Below are 26065 nucleotides of genomic sequence, written 5' to 3'. Positions count from 1 at the left end.
TCTCATCTAATAGGAAGAGTAATCTAGGCCAAAGTAATTTTATGTAAGGCTTTGGAAGATGGTACAGTTTGTAGCACCTTATTCAATGATTTATAGCAGCAGTAAAAATTGCAAGGAATACAGACTAAAGAGAAAAAAAAAAGACCTGGCCTTAGATCTTGGCTCTATCTAGGAAAGGGTTTACATTATTTCTGAAGACTTATTTAGGCTCTCTTGTTTCAATTTCCTCAGCTGTGAAATTAAAAAGACACAAGATGTAGCCAGGCATTACTGGCTCCTACCTGTAGTACTAGCTACACAGGAGTCTGAGATCTGAAGCAACCCCAAACAGAAAGGTCCACTAGACTCTATCTCTAAAATAACTAGCAGAAAAGCAGGGCTGGAGAAGTGGCTCAAGTGGTAAGAGCACCAGCCTTGAGACCAAGTTCAAACCCCAATACTGCCTGGTGCTGTTTGGCTCATGCTTGTAATCCTAGCTATAATTTCAGCAGAGGGCTGAGATCCAAGGATGGGTTTGAAGTCAGCTGGAGCAGGAAGGTCTTACCTCCAAATTAATCATAGCAAAAATCCTCCACTTAATTGGGTATTAAGCCTTGGTGAAAGAAACCATGTGGTGAAATATTAATTTAAAAAAATGGAGGCCACGAGGCAGAGCTCAGCAGTAAGAGTACCTGTCTAGCAAGCACGAGGACCAGAGTTCAAAAACCAGTAACAACAACAACAACAGCAGCAACACCCAAATCCAAACATCTCTTGCTGGGTACCAATGGTGTAAGCCTGCAATCCAAGCTACTCAGGAGGCTGAGATCTGAGGACTTGAAGGTTGAAGCCAGCCCAGTCAAATAAATCCTAGTGACTCTTAACTCCAATTAATTGGCAAAAAGATGGAAATGGAGGCAGCTCAAGTGGTAGGCTGCCAGTTGTGAGGTGGGGAGGAGGTAAGCAAGAGTGCAAGGGCCTGCGTTCAAACCTCACTACTGGCACAAAAATAAATAAATGAAAACAAACGAACAAATGAATGAATGAATAAATGAAAGGAAAGTAAAACAGGCTTTGCTTGAGACAGATTATCAGATGGAAGAAGGGTGAATATTTTATATACATGTATAAAATAGACCAATGAGGTGAGGTTGATAGGTACACTGTATGTATATATAGAGATGTCACAATAAACCCTCCTGTACTTTACATACTCATTAAAAAGAATTATTTGGAAGTGGAGGTGTGACTCAAGTGGTAGAGCCTGAGCTATGAATAAAAAAGAGAGCTCAAGACCCAGAGTTCTGTGCCTTAGTACTGTGACAAAACCACAGAAATTAAGTTATATATATATTTTTTGTACTGGGGTTTAAAGTCAGGGTCTCATGATTGCTAGATAGGCACTCTACCACTTGATACAGCTCTTCGTTTGATTTTTTGGGTGCGGTCTCACCTCAGACCACAGTGATCCTCCTGAATGAACTGGATGATAGACACATACTGGCAGTCACTTATAGACTGAGATGGGGTCTGTTTCATGCTCACTTTTTGTCCAGGCTAGCCTTGAGCCACACAACCCACTCCATCTCTGCTCTATGCAGCTATGATTATATGGCCTGGAAAGGGCAAGAGTTACAGCTTAGTGATAAAACATATACTTAAAAAACACCCAAATACCCAACCTCAGAGGCTCAGAAAAGTTTGAGACAGCAAAGGAATGAATGACAATTCAGAATTGGAAATCTAACACAAACTGGGTGCTGGTGGCTCATACCTAGCTACTCAGGAGGCGGAGATCTGAGGATCGTGGTTGAAGTTAGCCTGGGCTAAAAAGTTCCATGACTCATCTTCAATTAACCACTAGAAAATCAGAAGTGGGTCTGTGGCTCAAAGTAGTAGAGTGCTAGCCTTGAGCAAAAGAGCTCAGGCCCTGAGTTCAAGCCCCACAACCAACAACAAAAAAAATCTAACACAAAAAAGCAATACCCTCAAAAAACATAGAAAGCTTTTGCAAAGGATTCATTTTATTTAAAACAATGTCTGCTAATGAGGTTACACACTAGAAATAATCATTTTTGTTACCCAGACACATTTGGAATTTCTACAACATGGGCAGAATTATGTGTTGGAAAACATCTAACAGAAATGTTGAAACCGGGTGTCAGTGGCTCATGCATGTAATCCTAGCTACTCAGGAGGCTGAGATCTGAGGATCATGGTTCAAAGCCAGCCCAGGCAGGAAAGTCCATGAGACTCATCCAATAAACCACCAGACAACCAGAAATGGCGCTGTGGCTCAAGTGGTAGAGCGCTAGCCTTGCACTGAAGAACTCGGCCCAGGCGGAGTTCAAGCCCCACTGACCAAAAAATAAAAAGAAAAGAAATGTTGAGTCACGTGTTTCTAGACTAATTTTTGTCTGGAGATTAACCTGCCTGCCTTTAATTTACACATAAAGTTTTAAAGCATGAAAGGACATACTATGGAATGAATGTGTGGAAAAATAATTTTTTACTCACAAAAATCACCCATCAACCCTTCCCAGACCCAGCGCTTCTCAGAACATACAGCATAATGCTGCACTGCTGCATCACGAGTACTGAAAGCACAGCAAAACTGCCAAGAGGCACACTTGAAATGTTATTTTAAATCCTTGGTTCTTAAATACACACCAAAAGAAGGCTCCATTTAAACTGAAAAGCCCCAGGATACATAACTATTTCCAATAGTCACATCGTATATTTTTATTTTAAAAAGGTAATAATTAACATCCAACTGCAGCACTGCCTATCACAGGTTGGCTCTGTAGAAATCCCAGTATCGTTAATCAATCAATCAATCAAACAAAATCTCTGAACCTACTCAAGCTAAGTAGGATTAAAATTCACCACCATTAGCTGGGTGCAGGTGACTTTATACTGTAATCCTGGCTACTCAGGAGGCTAAGCATCGGGGTTCAAACAAAGCTAGGCTAGGCAGGAAAGTCCACGAGACTCTTTTTCCAATTAACAAGCAAAAAGCTGCAAGTGAAGGTGTGGGTTAAGTGGTAGAGTGCTAGCCTTGAGTGAAAAAGCTAAGGTACAGTACCCAGGCCCTAGGGTTCAAGCTCCAGTTCCAGTGGGGGTTGGGGAGAAATCAATATTTTCCTGCCTGTAAAATGACTCATAAAATTATCAAGGCATGTATATTAATACCAATTACAACAGTACTGGCAAAAGGCATGTGGTTATGGAAATGGTTTACAGCCTGACTGTGATGGTGATTATACTATTGACTAAACATTTATCACTGAAGTGTACATTTAAAACAGGTGAACTTTATTGTATGTAAATAATAAACTTCAATAATGCTGACTGAAAAATTGCAATTAAAAGAGAAAATAAGAAGCATTGAATCTTGGGATAGGGAGCCTACTGAAAGATCTGGGGTAGGAAGCAGAGGCAGGAAAGAAATAGTCATAACTGTCATAACATCCATAGATGTTCTTGTCAGACATATTTCTGCTTTTTTTCTTTTCTTTTTTTGTTCATAGTGGGGCTTTTAATTCTGGGCCTGGGTGCTGTCCCTCAGCTTTTCAGCTCAAGGCTAGCACTTACCATTTGAACCATAATACCATTTCTGGCTTTTTCTGTTTATGTGGTGCTGAGGAATTGAACCCAGCACTTCATGCATGCGAGGCAAGCACTCTACCACTGAGCCACTTCCTAGCCCAAGTGTTTAAGAAGGCAATGTTTTTTCTTTTTTTTGTTGATATTTCTGCCTTTTCTAATGTAAGATATAATTCAGATAAATTTTTACCGATATACTAAAAAATTTTACAATTAAAAAGGAGAAAAAGACTATATAATATTCAAATACTGCAGAGGTATATTCACCTTTTTATGCAAATCCATGTAACTTTATTATAGCATATTTCTTTTAAAACTTTATTTTTCAAAAAAAGCAGTCAATGCCTTTCTCCTTGATTTAAAAAATGACTGAAAGATAAATTTTTAAAAATTAACACACCCACGAGCAAGGGATTACTTAGTGGTAGAGGGCTTGTTTAATATATGTGAAGCTCTCGGTTCAATCTTAGCACACCAAAACAAAAGAAAAATAAAAGCCCATAACTTTCATTCTAAATTTTATAATGTAATATCAACATACTTAAAATATTTTAAAATCAGATTAGTTATTACAATATATTAAACTGTCAATAACTGAATGCCAGAAAATATTTTACATTTTAGCTAACCTGAGATAATTAAAATCTAGATGTGATAAACTAGTTATAAGGTCTATATTTCTCTTCAAGAAAAACTGCATTCCAAAGCTTTACCGCAGAAAAAATTTATTTGGAACGACCAGACTATGTCAAATGAAGAAGGAGCTTACTGAGTATGAATAGAGATTTCTCAAAGCTAACATCAAGGATTCCTGTAAACCCTGGCAAACTGTGGATATAAACAGACATATTTACTTTGGTACAAAAACCTTGCAGGAAGCAAAAGGATGCAGAAGCTGAATCAAAAGACTACTGGAGCTGGGCACCGGTGGCTCACACCTGTAATCCTACCTACCCAGGAGGCTGAGATCTGAGGATCATGGTTCAAAGCCAGCCCAGGCAGGAAAGTCTGTGAGACTCTTATCTCCAATAAACCAGTAGAAAACTGGAAGTGGCGCTGTGGCTCAAGCAGTAGAGCGCTAGCCTTGAGCTGAAGAACACAGGGACAGTGCCCAAGCCCAAAGTTCAAGCCCCACGACCGACCAAAAAAAAAAAAAAAGAGACAGAGAGAGAGAGAGAGAGAGACTAACTGGAGTAAGCCATTTACTAGATTCTGTCCTTATCCATTAAATCAAATGTGTAGCAATAATAATAATGATGATATAACTGATTTCTATTCAACTAAAATATAAAATACATTGTCTGGCCGGGCGCTGGTGGCTCACGCCTGTAATCCTAGCTACTCAGGAGGCTGAGATCTGAGGATCGCGGTTCAAAGCCAGCCCGGGCAGGAGAGACCGTGAGACTCCTATCTCCAATAAACCACCAGAAAACCGGAAGTGGCGCTGTAGCTCAAGTGGTAGAGCGCTCGCCTTGAGCTGAAGAGCTGAGGGACAGCGCCCAGGCCCAGAGCGGCCGACAAAAAAAAAAAAAAAAATACATTGTCTAACACTCTGCTTTGCTATTTTATGCTCATGAGACCTTGTCTAAAAAATTTAATGAAAAGGAAAATCAAAGATTTTTGTCTTTTTTTGGTCTTAAGTATGAAAAATCTAGAGAAAAAATTACAAGTTATCAAAAATTTTAAAAGACTTCCTTAGCCCATGTAATTGTAACCTCTCTGTACGGTATTTTCACAATAAAAAAAGTACTTTCTTAAAACATTTGTTAGTAAATCCATTAACAGATCTGTCTGAGTTCCTTTGCTCAATGGTGGTGGCTCTACTATTTGAGCTATATAGCTCCACTGCTGGCTTTTTGGTGGCTAAATGGAGATGAGTCTTATGGACTTTCCTTCTCAGGCTAGCTTTGAACCATGATTTCCTCAGAAGCTACTCAGTCACCTGAGTAGCTAGGATTATAGATATGATCCACCAGTGCCAAGCAAGGTCACTGAACTCTTAAGATAAAAAAACATGAAGGGTCACTTGGGAAAAAGCAGTGCTGGAGTAAAGGGTGGGTGGGGAGCAAACCAAAGCTGTCACAAACTCACAGGCCCTAATCTGATGGAACCTTCTCTTTACTCCATCTCATGACTGCAACCCTGTTGCTTTAGCCAAAAAAGGTGGAGGCATTCATGACTCTCCTCTTTCTCACATACCATTTCCAGTCCATAAACAAATCCAGCTGGCTTTAAGAGCGTGTGCATGCACACACGTATACACACACACCCCTCTGGCTTTAAGAGCGCATGCATACACACACACCCCTCTCTCTCAATGCCTCCACTGCTGCCACTTTATTCTCTTGCTGAGAGATGCCAAGACTAGTCTCTGTCCTTCACTTTTGCTCTTTATGGGCTATTATCAACCCAGGAGCAGAGTGATCCTGTTAAAACCTAAAGTAGACCCTACCTTTCATCTGTTCAAATCCATTAAGCTACTTCCCATCAGAATAAAATGGCATACCATTTGTCATCTCCCTGATCTCATCTTCTACTCTCCTTTCTCTATGTACTCTAGTCACTCTGGCTCACTTGCTATTTACAGAGAATACTGTACATGTTCCCACTCTGGGGCCTTTACAGTGGGTTTTTCTGTCTGGAACCTCTTTTCCCCAAAATAATTTTTTTTGGGGGTCTGGTCGTGGGGCCTGAACTCTGGGCCTAGGCGCTGTCCCTCAGCTCTTCAGCTCAAGGCTAGCGCTCTACCACTTGAGCCACAGCACCACTTCTGGTTTTTTTCTTTTTGCATGCAAGACAAGCACTCTACCACTGAGCTACCTTCCCAGCCCCCCAAAATAATTTTATAGCTCATCATTCCCTAACCTCCTTTAGGTCTCTGCCCAAACGTGAACTTTTTTTTTTGTCGGTTGTGGGGCCTGAACTCTGGGCCTGGGTGCTGTCCCTCAGCTCTTCAGCTCAAGGCTAGCACTCTGCCACTTGAGCCACAGCACCACTTCCAGATTTTTCTCCTTATGTGGTGCTGAGGAATCAAACCCAGAACCTCATGCATGCAAGGCAAGCACTTTACTACTGAGCCACCTTCCCAACCCAAACATGAACTTCTTTATCCAGACTACCCTAACTTAAAATTTTATATATGCCTACTCACTGATCAATGAGGAGGTAACTATTTTGAAAGAATATGAAAGGAGATATTCAGTTGATATCTGATAAAAGGAAGAGAGACAATTAGCATTTGGGGAAGTTCCTTCAATTTTGTGGAGAGAGGGGAGAAAATGACCCTACAGTCTGAGCTCAGAGAAAACATAGGACGCTACTTTTTTCCCTAACTTCATTACAGTACTTTATCCCAGTAATACACAGCTATATACTACAGGTAGTTTTACCTTACTATGTGTTTTGGGTTTTTTTGTGGGTATGGTAACTAGGGATTCAATCCAGGGCTTGTAAACACTTTATATAACTTGACCTACACCCCTGTCCCCCATATAAAGCTTTTATTAGCTGGGCATTGGCGGCTCACACCTATAATCCTAGCTACTCAAGAAGCTGAAATCAGAGAATCGAGTTTTAGAGCCAGCTAGACATTCAAATCCACGAAACTGTTATATCCAAATAATGAGTAAAAAGTTGGAATGGAAGTGTTTCAATGTGAAACCCTGAGTTCAAACCTCAGTACTGGCAAAACAAAAACAAACAACAACAAAAAACCCTCCTTTATCTTATAGATCCTGTCAGTGTAGGTACAGATATTGGTAAAGTTTGTAAAATATATGATCCATACATAAACACAAATTTATATCCAAGTGAAAGACACTGATTTCTGCCATTGTTAGCATTCTTAGAAGACTGCTATACTCACTTGTTTACACAGTTAAATACGTATGTCCACACTACACCAGCACAGGTAAGAAGCTCCAACAGAGACAGTAAACCTAAAACACTGAAAGTATTTACTATTTGTCCCCCACCTTTTTTTTTTTAAGAGAGAGACTTCTACAATCAACATGAATAAGATAAATTTCCTAGCTGGGCACTAGTGGCTCATGCTATCCTATCTATTCAGGAGGCTAAGATATGAGGATCTAGGTTTGAAAGCAGCCCATGCAGGAAAGCTATGAAAGTCTTATCTCCAACTAACCAGCAAAAGGCTGAAAGTAGAGCTTTGGTTCAAGTGGCAGAGCATCAGCCTTAACGGAAAGTCCCCCAGGTTCTGAGTTCAAGCCCCAGAACTAGCACCAAATAAAGCTTTAGCAACTATTTGTTTCAGTACACCAAGGTTAAAATACAGAGAAATAGTATTTTAAAGAGAGACAGAAACAGAAACATTTCCTGCTCCCTACAAAGGAAAAGGAATTACCGTGGAAATACTGGAGTCTGAACTCAGCCTCATACTTGCTAGGCTGGCACTCTATCCCTGGAGCAAAACTTGTACCTCAGCTTTTTGCTGGTTATTTTGGAAATGGAGTTTAGAAAGTGATCTATTTTTCTGCCTACACTGCCCATGAACCTTGATCCTTCAGATCTCTAGACTCTTGCTGGGTAATTATAGAGACAGAATCTCCAATTTTCTGACTGGGCTTGCCTTGAACCTCCTGAGTAAGTAGGACTACAAACATGAACTGTCAGTGCCTGGCCAAGAGGTCATTCTTAAAATCTTAGAATAGTTAACATTCAAGCTTAGATGATATTTATTTGCATGTACGTATATGCCTTTAAGCACCTCCCTCTCTTTCTCTCCCTCCCTCTCTCTCCTTTTTTAACAGGGGTAGAGGGAAAGCATCTATGTTGCCAGGTTGGCTTGTATCTCCTGGGCTGCAGAGACCCCCTTATCTCAGCCTCCCAAATCCTGGGACAATAGTTATATACTACTATGCATTTGAGCTGGGCACTAGTGGTTCACACCTGTAATCCTAGCTACATAGGAGGCTGAGATCTGAGGATCACGGCTCAAAGCCAGCCCAGCTAGGAAAGTCCGTAAGATTCTTATCTCCAATTAACCATCAGAAAACCAGAAGTGGCAATGTGGCTCAAGTGGTAGAGCATTAGCCTTGAGGGACAGTGCTCAGGCCCAGAGTTCAAGCCCCATGACTGACCAAAAAAAAAAAAAAAAAGAAAGTGTTTGAACAGGAGAAAGACAATTTATTAATGTAGTCACACATATGTTTCAATAAACAGACAAAAGCAAATACTTACAACGACTTTTCAACTTTCCCTCATAAGATTCAGTAATAGTAAAATCTGCAACATTTGCTTTAAAATTTCCAGTTAAACAAGCTAATACACAGAAAAGTAAATTATTTGTTTATTACTCAATTTTTACATCCTGCAGTCTTCATCTTCCAGTTAGTTGGTCTGTTACCCATTAAAAAAATCCTAATTTCATGAAGTTAAAGAAAACATAATTCTTTATATATACACAAGAATAAAAATCCTTACAGCCTAACAGAAAAAAATATTTTGTTTACTAAATTGAAAGCATAGATATGACAACACAGGAAAAATACTAAGTACTTAAGAATATTACAAAAATACTATAATACATTAAAAAATTTAAATTATCTTAAGTAGTTGTACAAAGGGGTTACCATTCAACAAATTAGGTTATACAATGCATCTTGATCCATGTCACCCCATTAATCATTCTCTTCCATCTCTCCCAACAAAACCCCTTAGTATACTACATTTAGCTAAGATTTTAACAGCTCTCAGCTTACATGTTTGTCTTTTTATAACTTGCTAAATTTCCAGCATAAGTATAAATTCCTGGAAACTTTCCTCAAAACATGAAAACTCTCCAAGGTAAAGTTTTTACCCTATTTTTCTTTGAAATTGATTTGCTACATTATCAGAATTAAAAAGTTATTCAGGAACTATTTCTAAATAATACTATTTTCAAGCTTAAAGAACCTTTTCCCATTTTTCTCTTTCCTTTAAATAAACAAAAACATCTTGCCCAGCTGGGAAGGTGGCTCAGCGGTTGAGGCCCTGGTTCGATGCCTCAACACCACATAAGCAAAAAAAAAAAAAAAAAGCTGGAAGTGGCACTGTGGCTCAAGTGGTAGAGCGTGACCCTTGAGCTGAAGAGCTGAGGGACAGTGCCCAGGCTCAGAGTTCAGGCCCCATGACCGGACCCCTCCCCCCCCAAAAAAAATCTTGCCAACTTCTCTTGCCAGTTCTGGGGCTTGAACTCAGGACCTGAGTGCTATCCCTGAGGTATTGCTCTTTGTTTTTGTTCTCCCTCAAGGTTAGTGCTCTAAAACTAGAGCCTCAGCTCTACTTCCTGCTTTTTGGTGATAAATTGGAGATAAGAGTTTCATGGACTTTTCCTGCCCAGGCTGGCTTTGAACCATGATCCTCAGACCTCAACCTCCTGAGGACATAGGATTATAAGTGTTAGCCAGCTTGTCAACACTTTTTTTTTTGGTTGGTTATGGGGCTTGAACTCTGGGTTTGGGCGCTATCCCCGCGCTCTTCAGCTTAGAGCACTCTACCTCTTGAGCCACAGCACTACTTCTGGTTTTCTGGTGGTTAATTGGAGATAAGAGTCTCACAGACTTTTCTGCCCAAGCTGGCTTTGAACCATGATCCTCAGATCTCAGCCTCCTGAGTAGCTAGGATTACAGGAGTGAGCCGCCGGTGCCCAGCTTAAAGGAATTACGTTTTCAATATTAAATGTAGAAAAGCGTATTACTTTCCTTACAGGTTAACTTTCTATAATTATTACACATATGGAATTAGTAACAATGACATAAACACTTATTTCAAAATTGTATTACATCCTTTATAAAATGAAAACAAATTTGATCATATGCCTGTGCAATCAGACCTGTAATTTCTTTATTAAAATGTAAGTCATCAGATAATCTCTAATAAAAACAATCCACAGTATTTTAAGTTGCAAAGAAATATTTCCTACCTTGCCTGCTTCTCTTTCTAAGTCGACATACTCCCGGCTAGGTATTTGTCGCTGTTCTCCCTGCCAGCTGGCCGGAAAAAACTGGAGAGACAGATTGGTTCCTGTGGCCACAAAAGCCTTTTAGAAAAATCAATACAAACAGGATCAGGAGCAGGACATTACATAAATTATGCAGGCAGTCATTTATTTTTACATCAGTTTATGTCTTAAGCCAGGCAGCACTGAGAATACTTAAAAGTAAAAAAAAACATGCACTCATCATTTTTCTTAAGTATTAAGTTACAAACATCTGATTCCATTTTGAGGGCATTTGCCATTGGCTGCTTAAATATAAAATCAGACATGGAATCAATACTTTCTTTCAGGTCATTTTTTGCTGACGTTAGTATCTCACATTGCTAATGTCTAACCAGAAACCACGATCTTTGCATTTAAGAACTGGTATTTTTAAGTGTAAAAACCACTGATAATCTAAAGATTTTTGCATTTTAAAGCACACAACAATTTACAGTTGTATAAACAGGACGTTTTATTTCTGTTGATTTCCTTATACTCAAAGAAACAATGAATGGTGTGTGGCACATAAAAATTTCAGTATGTAAGTGCATTTTGAAGCCCAGGTTAATATGCACTAGAGATGATGTCTTCTGTGACTGACTACCCCTGAGAAAGTGATTTGACAGTACTTCTCTCTAAAAACCTGAATGATTAAAATATATACATTAAACAATTTTACCCTAAAAGAATTAATTCAGATTCTAGCAAAAAGTATTGAGTATTCGTATTTGTAAAAGATGTGGATGGCATTGTTCAGTAAGATAGAATTACCTAAAACATTTCAATAATGTGGCATTCTATGAGGTCCCTGATAAATTTAACTTGGTATTTGCCCTGTGTCTAGAGAAACATTATTCCTCTTTCTGGGGCAATTCAGAAATAAATAAAAGTTTTTTTTTTTTTCTTGCAGTACTGAGGAATGAACTTGAGCTGTGAGCTCTACCACTGGAGTCATGCTTCCAGTCCTAAAAAAATATTTCCAAAAAAATTACGTATTTTGTCATTTAAATGTATGCTCTTCTTTGCTGGAACCAGAGAAGTTAGTTCAGTTTATTTTACTGATTAAATTCTGAAGCATCATTCCTAGTCTTCATCTGAAAGTTAGGGGCTCACTTTTACAGCTCTCTCTCTTGGTATCAGTTCTGGGGCTTGAACTTAGGGCTTGGGCACTACTGTTGAGCTTTTGTTCAAGGTTAGGGCTCTAACCACTTGAGCCAAGCTTCACTTCTGGCTTTTTGGAGGTAAGTCTCCTGGACATTCCTGCTCAGGCTACCTTCAAACTGCAATACTCAGATCTTATCCTATGGAGTAGAGAAGATTATATGCATGAGTCATCAGCACCTGGATTATACTTCCTCATACTGGTTGTGTCAAGTTAACTACTAAATATGTAGAGGCTTCTTTGTTGGCATTCTCTTACCAACTGGAATACCTTTTTCTTGTAGTATATATTTTCTATGATAGAAATTGAACATCAAGTTGGGTGCTAGTGGCTCACGCCTGTAATCCTAGCTACTCTGGAGGCTGAGATCTGAGAATCGCAGTTCAAAGCCAGCCTGGGAAGAAAAATCCATGAGACTCTTATCTCCAATGAACTACTTAGAAAAAGCCAGAGTGGTGCTGTGGCTCAAGTGACAGAGTGCTAGTCTTGAGCACAAAGAGGTTCAGGAACAGTGAGTGCCCAGGCCCTGAGTTCAAGCCCCAGGAAACAAAAAAAAAAATTGAACATCAAATATTACATCAATCTTAAAGAAAAGCAGACCAGGAAGAAAACTGCCTAGATTTTATGAGTTAAGGCATGCTTCCATTTTCCCCCCCACAAATTAGTATTTGTTAAGTATTTATTTAGAACAGTACCAAGTAAACATTATTATAAATGTTTGCCAATAATGTAAAAGAAATAACTTTTGTCTTTGTAAAATGAGATCTATGTTGCTGATACCGGCCTAAAACAGTTGGGCTTGGATGACTGTCCTTTTCCTTAGTCTCCCTAGTAGCTAAGACTGCAAATAGGACAGCAATGTACCCAGCTTAAGAGAAAATAACTGAGATCAATAAGAGAGCTAACATTTCAGCATCTGAAAATGAAATTCTCAGAGCAGAGTAGTGACAAACATGAGACTGAGTCTATGAATGAAAATTCTGTGTCCAAATCCCTAAGGCATTTATATATTCACGAGTAGCAAATCCTCCAGTGCCCTAACCAGCTCTGTGCTAAGACACTGAAGATCTTATTACCTCAGAAGAGTTGTGCTTTACTGTTTGATGGCCATTATCTCATCAAGAGAAAAAGTGGTAAAAACTAAATTCCTGTCGGGTGCTGGAGGCTTACTCCTAGCTACTTAGGAGGCTGAGATCTGAGGACTGAGGTTCAAAGCCAGCACAGGCAAGAAAGTCTATGAGACTCTTATCTCCAATTAATCACAGAAAAAGCCAGAAGTGGCACTGTGGCTCAAGTGGTGGAATGCTAAGCCTTGAGCAAAAAGGAGCTCAGGAACAGCTCAAGTCCAGAGTTGGAGCCTCAAGACTGGCAAAATCGAAACCCTGATTATTCTAAATAGCATTTTCCAAACTTACTTGAACTAGAATATTTTTCTGAGGGAGAGAGGCAGGATTGACTGGGATGAAACTGTAGGTCTCACAATCTTTGATTTTTTTTTTAATAATCTTTGATTCTATATATACAAAGGGTTGGGAAATATGATCAACATACTTTCTCGCAGGTGTGGGTGTGTGCACATGCACATAGGCAGGTCCTAGGGCTTAAACTCAGGGCCTATGCACTGTCTCTGAGCTTTTTTGCCTCAAGGCTGGCACTCTTACCACTTGAGCCACAGCTACTTCCAGCTTTTTGGTGGTTAACTGGAGATAGGAGGCTCTTTACTGCCCCTGTGGGCTGGCTTCCAACTGTGTTCCTTAGATCTCCTGAGTTCCAGGAGTAGGATTACAGATGATACCTACTGAATATCTGGCTTTTATCAACATACTTCATATTCATGTATGGGAAAAAACCTCAAGGAAACCCCTTTGTCAATGCCAGTGGCTCACACCTACAATCCTAGCTACTGAGGCTGAGAGCTGAGATTTGTAGTTGGAAGCTATCCTGGCAAGAAAGTCTATGAGATTCTCATTTCCAATTAACCACCAAAAAGCCAAAAGTGAAGCTGTGGCTCAAGTGGTAGTGCTCTAGCCTTGAGCAAAAACAAAACAAAAACCCAGAAAAGACAACTCCCTAAGGGTAGGCCCAGGCCAAATTCAAGCTCTCCCCTTCCCCTCAAAACCCTCTTTGTATAATTAACATATGGCTAGGAAGAGTTGGGCTATATGAGGCTATAAGTTTGATACCAGATCCATTAGAAAAATAATTAAATATACATATTTTTCTTTTCTTTTTTTTTTTTGGGTCCGGTTGTGGGGCCTGAACTCTGGGCCTGGGCGCTGTCCCTCAGCTCTTCAGCTCAAGGCTAGTGCTCTACCACTTGAGCCACAGTGCCACTTCCGTTTTTTTTCTTCTTTTTGCTTATGTGGTGCTGAGGAATCGAACCCAGGGCCTCAGGCATGCAAGGCAAGCGCTCTACTGCTGAGCTACCTTCCCAGCCCCTAAATATACGTATTTTTAAGAAAGGCTTGGGAAAATTCTATTTGAAAAGGTTAAAATTCTATACTGGTATAAAGTCTGTATATAAGATTTGTCCTGATTATATTTTATAACATTAAAATGGTAAGCCCTGTGCTACTCCAACCTACCTTTTATCACTCAATGTTCTCAAAAAACAAAAATTAGTTTTACTCTCCCACAGTACTCAATATAATGTTCATTTTTTGTTTCATTATTAGTGTTGAAAATCTCTCCAACATGCTTACTAAAATGAAAATTCATAGGAGTAGATTGTACCTCTCACCATAACCACTAATATTCCATGATGAGATAAGGAGCATGGTTGCATTTTGCAAAAAGATAATTGCAGCTCTTACTTTCTTTAAATAATACACACATCCCCACCTACCCCACCCCCTGCCAGTACTGGAAATTAATTGAATCTTGCTCAAGATAGCCAAATGTTCTACCATACCCTTGGCCCTCAAAATAAACTCTTTACAAACTTTACCGATACATCAGAAGACAGGTTGGGATACATAGTTCTAAAAATACATAATTTAAAAAACTATGTGTCTGCTGTCAAAATAGAGACAAAGTGTTGCCTTTCCATAACTAAACAGGTAGAGACTATAGCCTATTCCTAACTCATAAATTAGAGTTCAGGCATTAAATTACATAATCTCTAAATTAAAATAATCCCTAAAATAATGATCCAAAGGAATTATGACCTGAATCCAAAGGAGTATATTCAAAATTAAACTGGTCTCCAGCCTCTAGAAGCCAAGAATCCTTTAATTTGTGTGGGTAATAATTAATAAAAATGGGAGAATAAGCCAGATGCTGGTGGCTTATGCCTATAATCTTAGTTACTCAGGAGCCTGAGATCTGAGAATCCTGGTTCAAAGACAGACCAGGTAAAAAAAGCCCAGTTCCTCTTATTTTCAATTAACCAGCAAAAAGCCAGAATGGTGGTGTGGCTCAAGTAGTAGAATGCCTGGCTTGAGTGGAAAAAGCTCAAGGTCTTGGGTTGAAGCTCCAGTATCAGAACAAAAAAGTACGTGAGGGAGGACTAGAAAAAGGGAAGTATGAAATCCCCTCCTAAATATATGACATAGTTACATTACTCAACAAAAAGCAAGAAGATAAGACCTCAAGGTCAGCTTTCATTTCATGAGACTATTGGGGGGGGGCGGGAGAAGACTGGCAAAGTGCTGGTGGCTCATATCTATAACCCTAGTTATTCAAGAGGCTCAGATCTGCCAGGTGCAGGCAGCTTAGGCCTGTAATCCTCACTATTTAGGATCTGAGGATTGCAGTTCAAAGCCAACCTGGGTAGAAAAGTCCATGAGACTCATCTCTAGTAAAATACCCCCAAAAAGCCAGAAGTGGCTCAGGTAGTACAGCACTAACCATGAGCAAGAGATGCTCAGGGACAGCACCCTGGCCCTGAGTTCTGACAGAAAATAAACAAAACATAGTAAAAATTCATAGGATCAAGGCTGGTAAAGTAGCTCAAGAGGTAATTTGTCTAGCAAATACAAGGCCTAGTTAAAAAAAAAATTGTAAGATCAGATACTTGAGAGAAAGCCTAGAATGTCTAATTCATCTTGGAAAGAAATTTACTACAAATAGGTAACAATTTAGCAATCTTTTATATAGCAATACTATATACAGCTAATCAGACTGTGGGTTGAACTATATGGCCAATTTATAATTACATGCAGCAAATTCTAATGTGACAAAAAAAAAAAACCCTACTGGCTATGCTTCACTTGGTTAAAAAAAAAACACCTAGCTTCAAAAAAATAGCAACAGGGGCTGGGATGTAGCTCAGTGGCAAAGCGCTTGCCTAGCAAGCGCAACGTCCTGGGTTCGATCCCCAGTACCAAAAAAGAAAAGACAAAAAAAAAATAGCAACAGTACTTTATATCTCATCTTTACCACTTAACAACATCAATTACCTGAAGGAAATTCTTTGATCAGAAATACCAACTATCATCTTTCTTGAAGGAAGTCAGGTAAAGGATGACATCTCTGAACTAATAATGATTTATTATACAACTCAGTGCCCAAACCAAAATGCCTTTGTTTTATATGTCTACATCACACAAATATTAAACTACTCAAGAAACTTGGAGGTGAACTGAAAGCTGAAGTTTCATAATATGCATTAATGACCCAACATCTTGTGCTTCTGATAAATTTAAACAGTATCATCTTTCTGTAATGTAATTCCCAAATGCTTTCAGTTTAAATATTAAACATCCCTTGAAGATAAATCTGGATGTGGTGATGCAAAGGGAAAATTTCGTGGTATATGAATTACATCTCAATGAAACAACTGACTATAAAGGGGGAGGAGAAATAAATTTTCCAAAATAGTTTTTTGTTAACCTCAGTTCAAACTGTTATCTTAAGCTTCAAGTCTCTGCCAACGCAAGTGAGCAGAAAACACGATTCCATTATGCAATGCTTCATCTTTTTTTTTTAATAATCGACTCCTTTTTCTATAAACTTCCTCCTATCATTGCTTCCTCCTTGAAAACTAACCTTCAATAGGACACCGCAAAAAGCATGAAAGAAACTACCACACCTAAGTAGTTTTCAACCTAAAGTTTGATGAACAGGAGGCAACACACCCATCACACCTAAACAGGGACTTCAAGCTCAACTGTGAGTTTCATAGAAACAAGCAATTCTTTCGAAACTACAGAACTAAAAAGTTAGAAAAGGGGGGGGGTGTTTCAGATTCTACTGAGGCAGAATATTCTAGGGAAAAAAAATGGTCCACTCTGTGTTGCTCCCCCCCCCACCTCATCTTCTATTAGGTCAATAAACAAGATTCTCAGCTACACGGGGACTGAAATTTAGCTTCTAAGAAACCAACTATCGCTGACTCCGGGGGAAGCTTTCACCCCACCCCACCCCACCCCCAATTCTTTTGCTACATGAGCGTTGCCTTCCTACAAATTCTGAGAACCCCGAATGGTGTCACAGCCTGATACAATGCCCTTCTGCTTGTTCCATGTGGCTGGGGTTTGAGCTCCATCGCGGCGAAGAGTGTCTCAGATCCGGCTTCGGGAGGAAAATACAAACCACCGGCGGCGGGGCTACCGCTACAGCACCCGGGCGTCCGCGCCGAGCGAGGACCGGCCCGCCAAGCGCCTGGTTTTCTTGCGCCTTTTGAATCCCGAGTAGGAAGTGAGACGGAGTCCGCTCAGTTCCGGGAGCCGCGGCGTCCGCGCGCGGCGCCGTCCGGAACCCGCCTGGGCCGCGCGTCTCGCGGAGCAACAAGTGACCCGCGCCCGCGCGCGCGCGCCGCGGTCCCCGCGCCCCAACCCGCGACTTACGATCTCCGAGCGGCCGTCGCGGCAGGCGTTCTGGAAGCGCGTCTGGCGCTCCTCGTGGGGCCGGTCCCTGAAGCCCGTGTATTTAATCTGCAAGGCAAGAGAGACCGGCCGAGGAAAATCAGGAGCCAAATCCGCGGCGTCTCTCGCCCGCCCCTCGCGGCGCCGATAAGGGCAAGCAGAGTCTGCGGGCAGACAGACGGCTGCCGGGGCGAGATTTGCCCCTCTTGCGACCGCGCCGCCCAAACTTTTCTCCGCCCGGGCCCACTCGGGGCGCGTCGCGGCCTCCGCGCCTTCCGCCCGCCTCGCCTCACCTCACCTCACACTCGCGGCTCAGCTTCCTGAAGAACTCCTCATTTTCGAACTTGCTTCTCTGGTCAGGCACAACGCGCGGCATCTTCCCGCCCGAAGGCCGCGGCGGCCGGGGCTCCGGGCTGGCGTGGGTAAAACCCGCCGGCTGGTTCTGCGCTACCGACTGACCGCCCACCCCGCGGCGCCCAGACTCCCGCTTCTCTTTGTTTCAGGCGCCCGCCCGCGTGGGCTCCCGCTCCGGGGAGTCTGAGATACTGCCGCCCGCTCGAGCCCAGCCCACGCCGCCGCAGCCTCAGCCGTTGCCTACCGCCCGCGCAGACCCAGCTCTCGCCGCCCACAGCCACCGCCGCCGCCACTTCCTCTCGCCGCCCACCTAGCTCGCCCTCTCCGCCCCGCCCCCGGCGGCCCCACCCCTCCTTCTTACGCGCCCGCCCGCCTCAAACTCCGGCAAACAAGACTCACCATTCACAACTCCACGGCCCGCGCCGCGCATGCGCCTCACGCCCGCTCGGCTTGCGGGGTGGTTGTGTTGCCGGGAACCCGGGCTCTCTCCACAGCGCAACCTCTTTTCCCTTTGCCTGACTGCTGGCGGGTTCATTGTACAACAGCTGGGTGGGGTCAGCCGGACACCTAGGCTACCAGGAGCGTCCCCTCTCCCTCCACAGGCTTTTTACTTCCCCCATTGCAGAACTATCTAGAACTTGTGAACTCCCTCCCAGCCACTCCAGGGTAACCTCACATTGCTAGTTGAAAGTGAAGAAGCCTTGGGGATTTTGCATGCTCACACCAGCTGTGCACACCTAGGACTAAAGGTAGAAACAGACTGAAGATTTCAGCCAGATCGTGGTAGCTGTTGTAATCAGCCAGGCTTTAGATGAGATTTTGCACAGCTCACCTGCCTGCTGACTGGGCCTGTTAAATATCAGAATTCTATTTTCCATAATGCACATAAGTTCCTAAGAGTTAGCATAAGAACCTTTATGTTGGCCTAACACTTAATGGCCACCCAATAAACTTGGGTTTCTAAAGAAAAGCAAGGTAACCCCTGGGTGCTGGTGGCTCACATCTGTAATCCTAGTTACTCAGGAGGCTGAGATCTGAGGATCATGATTTGAAGCCAGCCAGGGCTGGCTTATCTCCAATAAACTACAAAAGAAAAAAAGAAAGGGAAAAGAAAGCCAGAAGTGGAGCTATGGCTCAAATAGTAAAATGCTAACCTTGAGCAAAAAAAAAAGCTCAGGAACAGCACCTTGAGTTCAAGCCCCAGGCCTGGCAAAAAAAAAAAGTTGACTCAGAGGATAGCAAATAGGTGCCAATTGTGTCAGTAGCGGGGCCAGATTGCAAAGGTATTTGAAGATATACCTAAATGCAAAGGAATCAGTGCCAAATCAATTGGCAATGCCTGTCTTGAGTAGAGGCTTGGCAGAACTTCCCATCCCTGTCCAATCTCATTTTTACAGATATGGAACCAAGCTTAGATAATTAGCTGTCCTGGATTTGCCATGGACTGTCTTGGTTTTAGCAATATTCTTCAGGAAACCACTCAGAACCTAGAAAACCAGTATGGTTGTTAATTCTAACAGGTCTAGAGACTGATTGCTCAAAGTTAAGGTGGGTTTTTTTGTTTGTTTTTTGTTTGTGCTGGTCCTAGGACTTGATTTCAGGGCCTGGGCACTGTCCTTGAGCTTTTTGCTCTAGACTAGTGCTCTACAGTAGTTTGTGTGTGTGTGTGTGTGTGTGTGTGTGTGTGTGTGTGTGTATGTATGATTCTTTTTGTTATTGTTTTGTGTTTGTTTTCCCCCATTTTTACTTATCATTTTATTATTGCTATTAATGTGTTGTGCAGAAGGGTTACCATTTCTTTTTTTCTTTCCTTCCTTCTTTCCTTCCCCTTCATTACTACCTCTTCCTTCTTTCCTTCCTTCTTTTTTTTTTTTTTTTTTTGCCTGTCCTGGTGCTTGAACTCAGAGCCAGGGCACCATCACTGAGCTTCTTTTGTTCAAGGCTATCCCTTTACCACTTGAGCCACAGTGCCACTTCTGGCTTTTTCTGTTTATGTGGTACTGAGGAATTGAACTCAGGGCTTCATGAATGCTAGGCAAGCACTCTGCCACTAAGCCACATTCCCAGCACTGGGGTTACCATTTTATAAGTCAGATACTGAGTTTGTTTCTTTTTTTGCATTCTGGGGATCAGTCCAACTATAGACAAATGCTATAATACTGAGCTACATTTCCAGCCTTGCAGGTCAAGATTTGTGGGTTGTCTGTTTTTTTTTTTTTTTCCCAAAGCTGAAATATAGGGCAGCTGGGCAGGGCTATAGCATGTACTACTGAGAGAGAGGGAGAGGAAGGGAAAGAAAAAGGGTGAAAGGTGGAAAAAAGAAACCATTTAGGTTGATGGTTTTTAACAGACATCCTCCTATTGTTTTGGGTTTTTTAATTGTTGTTGGTGGTAGTTACAGAGCTTGAACTTGGGGCATGGGCACTGTCCCTGAGCTCTTTTGCTCAAGACTAGCACTCTACACTTTGAGGTATGTGATTAATTGGAGATGAGAGTCTGGCAGACTTTCCTGCACAGGTTAGCTTTAAATTATGTTCTCAGATCTCAGTCTCCTAAGTAGCTAGGATTACAACCTTCCTATTTATTTATTTATTTTTGGTGCTTGTACGGCGGCTTGAATTCAGGGCCTCATATTTTCTTGGCTTTTTCTGCTCACCACTGGTACTCTACTGCTTAAGTCACACATCCAATCCTGTCAAGATAAGAATCTTTTGGATTTGTCTACCTGGTTGGCTTCAAACAGTGATCCTCAGATCTCATTTTCCTGAGTAGCTAAGATTATAGGCCACTGGCACCCAGTTCAGACATCCTCTTCTGAACCGTAGACAAAAGAGCAACTCCTTCTTTGGGTGTGCTCTTCTGGCCTGTACCACGCCTGCGTGAGTGGATGTGTATATATAAACAGAAAGGTATGGATTCCAACAACTACTGATGGAGCTTGCACTTTCTCATAATCTTTCTTTCATTTGTAAGCAACAGAAACTCAATTCCATGAAACTTAAAACTAAAAGGATCTTTCACTTTACCTAAACAAATCAGAGAGGCAGATGAGCTATCTGGACAATGTTCTCTTTTTCTTTTCTGCTTCTCCATTTTTCATCACTGCTTTTCTGTCAGGATCTCTTGGATTATACTTGTTTCTCAGCAGTAGATCAGAGTATCCACTGCTCCATCTTACCAAATTACTTTAATTGCCTGGGTCACATATTCTCTCCAAATCAACGTGTGTGTGGATATGATTGACTGGTCAGTTTAAATCATATGCCCTTCCATCAGGATTTGGAACACCTGTGATTATTGATCATAGAATCTGATATTTTAAATAGGGAGAAGAGAAATCCCCCCAACAAAGGAAATAAAAAGGGGTACATTATAGTCCCACTAAACAGTTTGTATCAGCTGCTCTTGGGAAGGATGCCATTTTTATTGTTGCATAATAATTTGATCAAATTGATGATGACTCCCACATCAGCACAGGCAAAATGTAGACAAAAACCATCTTTAAAATATCTGCAACACAGTAGGGAGGTAGGCAGCCTTTATCCCAAGACACCAAAACTAAGTCAGTCTCAGGAGTTAGAAACCTTCATACACTGCTGTGCCTCCTTGAAGTCTTCCAGTTCAGTTTCCAGCTAAGAATACCTTTAGATACCAGGACAACATAGCCATTGTTTAAATGAGAAGAAGCTGACTTGGCTCCCAGTCAACAAGTCTGCAGATCAGCATAGGCTCATTGCTAGGGTTTTTGCTGCTGGCATTCATGATAAGAAACAGAGTGAAACATGTCCCAGGGGTAACTCACGTGATTTGGTGTAGATGGATATTGGTATGCAACTTCTCATGTTGATCTATAAAAGCTATTCCACAAGGAGACACTGTGGTTTCACAGTAGGTCTAGGAGACTCTCAGATCTACAGCTGATTTTGATCTTTTTGTCTGTAGTAACAGCTGTTACTGCCATGGGAAATGTGGAATAAATGAAAGTTGAAGTTAGGTATGGTGATACAGACCTATAATCTCAGTACTCAGGAAGCTGAGGCAAGAGGATCATAAGTTTAAGAGCAGCCTGGGCTAAATGCTGAGACCCTGACTCAAAATACAACACAACAGAAATAGAAAGATCTCAAAAGTAGTAGTAGCTGGCGAGACAGACACTATGACCTTTGGCAAGGAAAAGATCAGGGTTGTAGGAGCAGGATATAGTTGGGCAAGAATACAGAGAAGGCCAGAAGGCTCTACTTGTAGCTCAATGCGGGCAGGGAACCATGTCCAAAGGGAAAGGGATGGCAAAACCTTCCAAGCAGACCAAGAACTGCAGTAGCCTTTGGCAATCCCGGGCCACAGGGTAACCCACAGCGAGCTTTGTCTGGCATCCAAGTGGCAGGGTGACTGGGAAACAATCCTCTGGTTAAAGGCAGTCTCTCCTTAGCTGACCTCTGTATGCATTTTTTACTTTTGTTTTTTTTTTCTCACTTATTTTGAAAAATAGGATTAAAAGAAATTCATACTTTCTCGATATGGGGAAATTTTCAAGTGAACTCAGCTTTGAGCTTCTAATAGCATTGGCAACCATCGGATAGGGTATAGCTTCATCTAGACCCCATCTATGTTTGCTAAGCCAGCTCACAGATGGAAGCCTTCGGGGCCGGGGTCCACTGCCTTGCCTAGAAAAATCCTCCTACTTTCCCTGAATCTGACTAAATCCCCTGGAGCTTCACTATTTGGAACCTTCCTTTCATAAGCGTTCAGCCAATCTCGGGGCTTTCTTTTTCAACTGTCTGCACTCAGTTTTTTTTGGAAGGAGATAGATTGAAATCTAGGATGAATGTGTCCCCTGCCTGAGCATGGCAATTTCCTGGGCCTTAAGGCTTTTTTTTTTTTTTCTTTCTCTAGGTAATTACTTCTGCAGGACATCCAGATGGATCTTAAGGAGATACGTAGAAAGCATTCAGGGATAGAAAACCCTCAGTTGTCTAGCCCAACTCTGAAACTGAGTGTCACACAGAAAAGTCAGATCTTCCTATCCCTCTTGGATAGACGAGGAAAAAAGAGACTCTGAAAAGGTCAGTCAGGTAAATAGGACAGTTTAGGAGACACTGACACATGAGAGATAATGAATAGATAAGCATCGGGCTATATCATTTCCATCTGCTCCTCACCTCAGCACTGCAAATCCAGCATCCCAATGAGGAAACTGAGACTCAGGGCCTAGTAGCCCCAGGATTGTGGTTTTAACCGTTCTGCTCACTGGTAGAAATGCCAAAAAAAAAAAAAGCCCTGCTTGTCTCTATTGAATTTCATACTCATGGACAGCTGTGGTCCCTTATTTATTTATTTTTTTATTGGTTGGTTGTGGGGCTTGAACTCTGGGCCTACGACCTATCCTTGAGCTCTTTTGCTCAAAGCTAGCACTCTACCACTTTGAACCATAGTGCCACTTCCAATTTTCTGGTGGTTAATTGGAGATAAAAGTCTCAGAGACTTTCTTGCCTGGGCTAGCTTTGAACACAATCCTCAGAGCTCAGCCTTCTGAGTAGCTAGGATTACCAGTGTGAGCCACCAACCAGCATCTGGCTTGGGGCCCCTTCTTATTGTAGGCCCTCTGGTAGGGAGCAACTCTTGCTTTTGGGGGGTTCCTCATTCCTGCCCCTGAATCCAACTGTTTGTTCTCTTGCTTGGAAAATCAAGGCCTAGATGTTCTACTGCCCCAGATCCACTAGAAAGGATGACTTATCCAGGTCTGGTTCTGCAACTACCCACATCGGCCTCTCCTCACAGACTGGGTGGGGTTCCCCCTGAGTCTCTGAGCCTCTAGTTATTTTTCCTAAGGAAACAGTTTCCCTTCAGTTACTAAGGCAATATTGTACCATCTTAAAGCTGAAATGGGATCTGGAGCCACAAATGAGACTTGAGAGGAGTAGAAGAGAAAAGAAATTGGTGGCTGGCACCATGCCTAATGCCCTGTCTGCACTCAGTTTTTGGAAGGAGATGGGTTGAAATCTAGGATGAATGTGTCCCCTGCCTGAGCATGGCAATTTCCTGGGCCTCAAAGCTTTTTTTTTTGAGATAGAATTAATGAACCATAAAATTTACCCTTAGGCCCTAAAGGATTTTTCCCTCCTTTCTTCCCAAGGAGTTCTCCTGTTCTTTTTTCTTTTTTAGCTTCCCTGTCACCCTCCCCCACCAGCTCAGCCATGGTATAGGGGAAAGAAAGCAGAGAGGAGCAAGTTTCCCCAGAATAGCATTTCTTCAGTGTTGGGATCAATAAACCCGTTTGCTTAAGAGAAACCAGATGATTTCATCCTTGTAATTACAAGTTTGACGTTTGCAAATCTTGCCCAGGCTCCAAATGAGTCTTTTTGTCATGGGAGGTGGAGAAGTTTGTCTGGATGCCTGGGGATAGAGACCAAGCCTGGTATGATGGGAAGAGGGCCAGGCAGGGGTCAAGAAGTCTGGCTGACCCTCTTATACAGGGCTCCTTTGGATGCTCCCTCCTCCCAACCCCCAGCTTCTGGTAAGTGATGGGAAGCAGACTAGACAGGAGGCTGGGCAATAGCAGCTGGTGAGCTCTAACCACATCACCCCCGTTTAAGACCCCTTCCTCAGCCCCCCTTGCCCCCCCGCCTTTGCCTGTGGCAGAAAGACAAAGGCCTTCAGCCTACCATTTGTGACCCTCAGACAATCATTGCTTTCCTTTCCAATTCCATCTCTCATTTCTCCCATGGTACCCTGCAATCCAGCCCTACTGGCCTGCTCACGTTTCCCACAAGCCTTTGGCATGACTTCCTCCCCTTTGTCTGCTGGGAAAACTCATATTTCTTCTTTAAATATGAGCTTGGGGGCCTCTACAGATGATAGTCCCCTCCTCCTACACTCTCTCATTCTAACATCAGCTCCATGCTTATGTGCCAAGGAGATAGTTAGCCCATGTGGGAAGAATCAGCACTCTGGCCTCTGTTAGAATTTGGCTCCCCAATAATTTGTATTTATTCCACTACTGTGCAACGTTCATATGAAAGTCCTAGGTCCCTTAAAAATATATATATACAAATATATATGTTGCAACAGAAAAATCCAGAAAGTCCAGGAAAAGAATAAAGGGGTTTCACCATCACTTCTAGTTGGCCACAGTGGCTTGTACCTATAATCCCAGCTAATCGAGGACCTAATTCAAAAGGATCACTTGAACCCAGGAATTTAAGGGCGGACTGGGAAACATAGCAAGAAAAAAATAATTCAACAATGTTCTACAAGAAATGTATTCATTACCTTACTCTGTAAGGTAATTTAACTGTAACCGTTCTGTATAGCACCTTTACAATAAAATACAATTCAAAAAGAAATTATTTTATTGGAATTAAATAAATATAGCTTTCATCCATTGAAACAATAATTCAATATTTTAAAAGGTGGATGCCAGTAATCCTAGCTGCTTAGGAGACTGAGATCAGGAAGATCACCATTCAAGGTCAGTTTCTTAGCCAATAATTGGGTGCAATATCACACACCTGTCATCCTAGCTACGTGAGAGGATGAGATAGAAAATATCAGAGTTCTTGGCCAACCATGGTAGGAAAGTCTGAAACTCCATCTCAACCAAAGAAGCTGCCTATGGTGGGGTATACTTTCTATCCTTGCTATGATAGTGTAAAAGAAGCAAATTGAAGTCCAGACAGGTACTGAGGCCTTATATCAAAGATAATCAGTGCAAAAAAGGGAGTGTTTGCTTAGCTAGCATAAAGCCCTGAGTTCAAACTTCACTATCATAAAAAGAAAAAGGAAAAAAACATAACAAGAAAACAAAAATCTGGGCATGGTGATACAACCTGTAATCTCAATTAACACTCCAAGGACCAAGACAGGAAGATTGCAAGGGCAAGGCCAGGCTGGGCTACATATCAAGACCCTGTCACAAAGAACAAAAAACACCCAAAAATACCATTGCTAACATTTTATTGTAATTTTTACTGGCCTCATCCAATCCACATTTTTTTCACATAGTTATGATACCCTATATGTGCAGGGTTTTTTTAGTTTGTTTTTGTTTTTGTCGGTTGTGAGCCTGAACTCTGGGCCTGGGCATTGTTCCTCAATTCTTCAGCTCAAAGCTAGTGCTCTACCATTTGAGCCACAGCACCACTTCTGGCTTTTTCTGCTTATGTGGTGCTGAGGAATCGA

General features: G+C 41.8%; 1 protein-coding gene across 1 annotated transcript in view; it reads right to left on the bottom strand.

Moving 5' to 3' along the window:
* Cbfb (core-binding factor, beta subunit) overlaps positions 1–18168 on the bottom strand; it is a 50067-nt gene extending 31899 nt beyond the window's left edge. Inside the window, exons 1-3 of the mRNA XM_013012955.1 lie at positions 17832–18168; positions 17516–17602; positions 10508–10624 (exon numbers count right to left, since the gene is read on the bottom strand). Of these exons, the coding sequence (XP_012868409.1) occupies positions 10508–10624; positions 17516–17602; positions 17832–17909 (282 nt within the window). The 5' untranslated portion in view covers positions 17910–18168. The remainder of the gene's footprint in view (positions 1–10507; positions 10625–17515; positions 17603–17831) is intronic.
* Between the last annotated feature and the right edge of the window lie 7897 nt (positions 18169–26065).

This window comes from Dipodomys ordii, unplaced genomic scaffold (genome assembly GCF_000151885.1).
Source record: "Dipodomys ordii isolate 6190 unplaced genomic scaffold, Dord_2.0 Scaffold18, whole genome shotgun sequence".
NCBI classification, from domain to species: domain Eukaryota; kingdom Metazoa; phylum Chordata; class Mammalia; order Rodentia; family Heteromyidae; genus Dipodomys; species Dipodomys ordii.
This window is presented reverse-complemented; position numbering and strand designations above follow the sequence as displayed.